Source organism: Nylanderia fulva, unplaced genomic scaffold (genome assembly GCF_048542155.1).
Source record: "Nylanderia fulva isolate GAGA-0341 unplaced genomic scaffold, ASM4854215v1 Scaffold122, whole genome shotgun sequence".
NCBI classification, from domain to species: domain Eukaryota; kingdom Metazoa; phylum Arthropoda; class Insecta; order Hymenoptera; family Formicidae; genus Nylanderia; species Nylanderia fulva.
The window spans coordinates 325467-330388 of record NW_028189432.1 but is presented as its reverse complement, the minus strand read 5'-3'; the positions used below and the strand labels follow the sequence as shown (position 1 = coordinate 330388).

Below are 4922 nucleotides of genomic sequence, written 5' to 3'. Positions count from 1 at the left end.
GGTTATGACTAACAGCGAGACTGTTATAAGGATACTTGCGTAGGTCTTCATTCTACTGAGGTTCGTCGATTACTGGCCGGTCCTCCGCCGATGCATCCAAGATAAAGTCGTCTGGCCCGGAGTGGGGGTCTTCCTCGATAGGAGTTTGATGTGGGGAAGCTTTTAGCTTGTCTTCGTGTACAATTTTTGTCTTATTTCTACTTACGGCTAACTTAACGTTACGATTACCTAAAAGACTAATGATTTTATAGGGACCGGTGTACTGATTGCTTAATTTGCCTTTATTTGGTTCTTTTAATAAGTACACATAGTCTCCCACTCGAAACTGTTGGGCGTTAACTCGGCGGTCGTAGTAGACCTTCGACCTTTGTTTAGCGGCTACTAAGTTTTCGCGGGCGACGGCTTGGGCGTCACTCAGTTTATTAAAAAGGTTTGTGAGATAATTAGCGTAACTCTCGTCCGTAACGTCGGCGACATCGGGGTAGTAGGAAGGCAGCTTGGCTATCCTCCCAAAGACTAATTCATGGGGGGTATATCGCGTCCCTTCGTGTACGCTAGTATTATAAGAGAATGACGCTAATTTTAAGTACTTGTCCCAATCATTGTTTCTATCTACGTATTGCTTTAAGTATTCCCACAAGACATGGTGGGAGCGCTCTATTGAGCCATTGGATTGCGGCCGGTAAGCCGTCGTTTTGAAGTGTGTTACGTCTCGTGGGGTCGCGGCTGCGAAAATTTGAATGCAGAGCTCGGCTTTTTCCACGAGACACGATCGCTATTACGGGTACGCGAATCTATGCGATTCTCCCCGGGGATACCCGCGATCTGAGGTTATTCGCGCTGGAACTGAGGTGATCGGATTATTGCGTGGGACCTACCTGTGACTCTACTGTAATAAAGATAGCTTCGTCGATTGCTCTATGCGAAACGTCGTTGGGGTTGCGTAAGTAATCTTCGTACGTAAACTGATAAAGCTCGCACAAACACCGATTCGCGTGAGGGTAAGTCGGAAGTTGCAGATTTCGCAATTTATTCCGATAGGTGTTCCGCCTATGATTAGAGTATGCTTCCGAATCCTTGTCCAAAGTAATTTCGAGACTCTAGGTAAGGTGGAGTAGCATGAAATGCAGAGAGCTGCCTTAGTCTCAAAATGGATGTACCCGACACCAACTTTGCAATAGAATAAGGGTTCAAACGGTACAAAGAGATTAACTTCTGGAGGAGGAGTTATACCTCTAAGGGTGAGTGGGCACATTTGTGTCTGTTGCGTAATCGAATTGATAATGCGTCATTCGCTCGTAGATCTTCGGTGAACCCGGCAGTTATCGAGAAGTTAGTAGTCGTCGGCAAAACCGTCGGTAATTGTTCAGTAAAACACTAGTAAGGTGCCAGTAAGGTGTCGATAACCCGTTGGTAAAAGAACGTTCGTCGGTATATGGTTGGTAATGTCGATATAAGAACGTATGTTGGTATATAGTCTGTAATGTCGGTAAAAGAACGTATGTCGGTATATTGTCGATAACGTCGGTAAAAGAACGTATGTCGGTATATCGTCGGTAATGTCGGTAAAAGAACGTATGTTGGTATATTGTCGATAACGTCGGTAAAAGAACGTATGTCGGTATATCGTCGGTAATGTTGGTAAATCGAAAGTGTTCTCAATTGATTATTGTTTAAATGACTACTTTGTTGTACGGATTTGCGAAGTTATTCCTTGAGACACAAAGATTTTTAAGAGATTAAACTATTTGCGTTTTTCCGTGTTAGAATTCCGAGGGTGGCACCGCATGTGGTGGTCGACCCTAGTTTTATAGCCCGACCTTTTTTTATAGCTTCCGCAGTGACGATGGAAAAGAGGAAAAATGCGTCGGAGATTTTTCTAGAATGTTCTCTTCCACGTGGTAGAAGCGTCTCTGAATTTGCTAACACGCGCGATTCCTTAGGTTAACGTGAATTTCACTTACCTTTAGTAGCACTTTCTTGATCGTGTCGGCTCGTACTTGGAGGTAGTACGTGCGGCGAGGGTCGTTCACTGAAATGTTGGGCGGCGGCAGGCGTCGTGGTCGGAAAGTTATTGGTATGCACCTCCACGGTAAGCGTTCGTCGTTGTTATTATTTCTAATGTTAAAAATGTTCTCGTATTCAGGATCGGCCTGATATTCCACTCCGAGGAATTGAGAATATTCCTCGGTCGCTGATTCGCGATAAAGTCGGTTTAGTTTTCGTAATTGATTCTTCCTTCCTGCGCGTCGCGTCTTAGGCATATTGAATTTGATGCATCCTCTGAATGATTACTCAAATAAGGAGGGTTGATATGCGGCGGACCTCACTATCAATTCCTTATTTTGGCAAATGCTGAGAATGTTAATTCTGACTGTGATGAGCGGTGGTCCGCTCCAAACACAGTTTGAATTATTCTGAATTCAAACGCCGTATGACAAATTTAAACGCTATCGTATTTTATCACGGGAGTGGAAGTTTTGAAGAATACTGTTATAGTCCGAATGACTATAACTATATTATATTATATTATATTAACATAGTTTTAATAATAAATTAGTAAGTCAGCTATTATATAATCATTTGAGAAACGTTCTCACGCTCTCGCGAAGCGCTTATCGCGAAAAGACGCAAACGCGATGAAACATAAGCGTTACGCCGAAACCCGCGGACCGCAAGCGAAGAATCAACCTGCTTCGCTTGCACCTAGATAAAAAGCGTGTGAATAAAAATTAGCCAATGAAAGAGCTTCTCTACATCTTCCCCCGAAAGATGTAGAAAAGGGCAGGAGACCACCGCGAACGGAAAGCGAGACGACGAAGGCAGTCGCTAACGAAAATCCAAAAAGTCAAGTCGCTAATTAGAACCTAACTAAGAGTCGAAGACAAGCCGCAGAATATAAACTATCACCTGTAATCTAACTATCGAGTGCGAGCATACTTAACTAACCACCCAGGTGGGATTAGACATAATTAAACCAACTTGAGAAATAAATGAAATAAAAGATTTATTCAGGTAAACAAGTGAATTAGTTAAAGTGGAGACGCCCGCCGATCTTAGGATCCTCATCCTTCAGTCGACTGAGACCCCAAAATTTTCCGTGCCTTCCCGGAGGCACAACAATACTGAACACTAGTTTTCACACATGAATACACTGATTTATTCGTATAGTAGTACAAAATTCGAGACTAAAACTTAGAATTAGAATTTAGATTTAGACTTAAAATTTAGAGTTAGAATATTATACTTAGAGTTAGAATTTTAGAATTAGAGTTAGGATTTAGAATTTGGACTTAGAGTTAGAATTTAGGAGTGCGACTATACTGTTCGGTGTCGCGCAGAGAACTGCCGAAATTCGGGACTGCTCTGAGGTCCTTCGTTTCGGCGGCTCGGGCCTGCGGCGGCCTGGAGAGGGGGAACTCTCCGGAGTAGGGGCTCTCACCGTGGTGGGAGATCCTTAGGCGCTACGAAGCGCCACGCTTAGTTTCTAGGCGGAGTTAAGCGTCATGGCCGGCTTTGGCGCGCTTTTCAAATGGCGTTTAAGGAACTTGGAGTAAACGAAAAAATTTATACGGCCGGACGTGACATCTCCCCCCTTAAAATAAAAATGTTGGAATTTAATGTTCCAACATTTTGGACTTAGTTTTCTATGCGCTACGATTAGGTTCTTAACTTAACATTGATTATGTAAATATTTATTTAGTTCGCCGTAATCTTTCATTGGGGGAACACTCGTAGGGTGAGTTTTTGCACACACTTTGCCACTGTCTGATTCGTTAATCGAAGGGGTTTGTTGTGTGGGCAGGGTTAAGGGTGTTTCTTCTTCGTTCGTTGGAGGGGGTTTTAGGTGTAGCAATTCTCGTCCGTTGTCCTGTTCTCCTTCCGCTGATTTGCCAAGGTGTAGGAGGACATTGGTCACCGAGGTCCAAATGGCTCCGAGTAGATGCAGACTCCATCCGTACACCGAGTGGAGTGCGTACCCATGGATCAGGGTGTCGATTATTAATTTTATCAACCGTATGGTAACGAAGATGCCAAGTACTCCGGCGCTGGCGGATCCGAAGCTTATAAAACCTTTCCATAGCTTGGCTCCGGTATTTTCCGCTATTCGGTCGAGAGATTTCTCGTCTAATAAATTCAGCAAGGAGAAACTGCCTGTAGGAATTTCCTGTCCCATTGCTCCCCTGGCGATTGTGTGAAGCATGGAGGGTTTTTCCACGGGGAACATAATATGGTCGCGAAGACGATCAAGATCTTCGTTCGTATAAATACCACTGGAAGCGAGTGAATCCGGGCTTACGTACTTCCATGAGGGTTTGGTTAAAGGCCTGATAGTAGGCGGTGCCACCGATTCCACGGGTTTCGGTGTTAGTCTATACCAGGTGTTGTGTATTTGGTATAGAGTTGGTAATAGTTCGTTGCAATCCCTCGATGTTCCGGCTTTAGTAAGTATCTTCGATCTTGGTAAGAAGAAGAGTGACTTATTTTGATGAGTGACAGGAAGTTCGTTGTAGCACTCCTCGGTAGGTCGTAGGCGGCATTTGACAGGTATACATTTGATGAGGTGTATAACTTCACCTGCAGTTATGGCGGTATAACCTGGAGACTTCATTATTCGATGCGCCATTTCGTCAGGTGCTATGCTTGCTAGAGAAAGCGCGTTGAGGAGGATCTGCCTTTCCAGTGCACATTTTTGCTCCATAATATCCTTGTATAGTTGGGTCAGCTGGGTCTTCAGGTGTTTCTCGACGTATATAAATTTTGAATTCACATATGTGAAGATGTCGAGGTTGTCGATTCTGACCTTGGAACGGCTTTTGAATGTCCGTTCGGGCCTCGTTTCGAGGATACACAGCTTGGGATGTTCCGTTCGCCAAAGGTTGTATCCGCATACGTTGGTCTCGGTTGTCCTTGCTAATGCG

General features: G+C 44.2%; 1 protein-coding gene across 1 annotated transcript; it reads right to left on the bottom strand.

Annotated features, from left to right (window-relative positions):
- Positions 1–3673: 3673 nt before the first annotated feature.
- Positions 3674–4627, bottom strand: LOC146724641 (uncharacterized). Its single transcript, XM_085479548.1, has one exon. It carries the CDS (start codon positions 4625–4627, stop codon positions 3674–3676), a length of 954 nt encoding a protein of 317 aa, XP_085335674.1.
- Between the last annotated feature and the right edge of the window lie 295 nt (positions 4628–4922).

Bases quoted from the DNA above. Each gene is read 5' to 3' on its own strand.
- LOC146724641 (XM_085479548.1), bottom strand. From the start codon at position 4,627: ATGGCGCATCGAATAATGAAGTCTCCAGGTTATACCGCCATAACTGCA.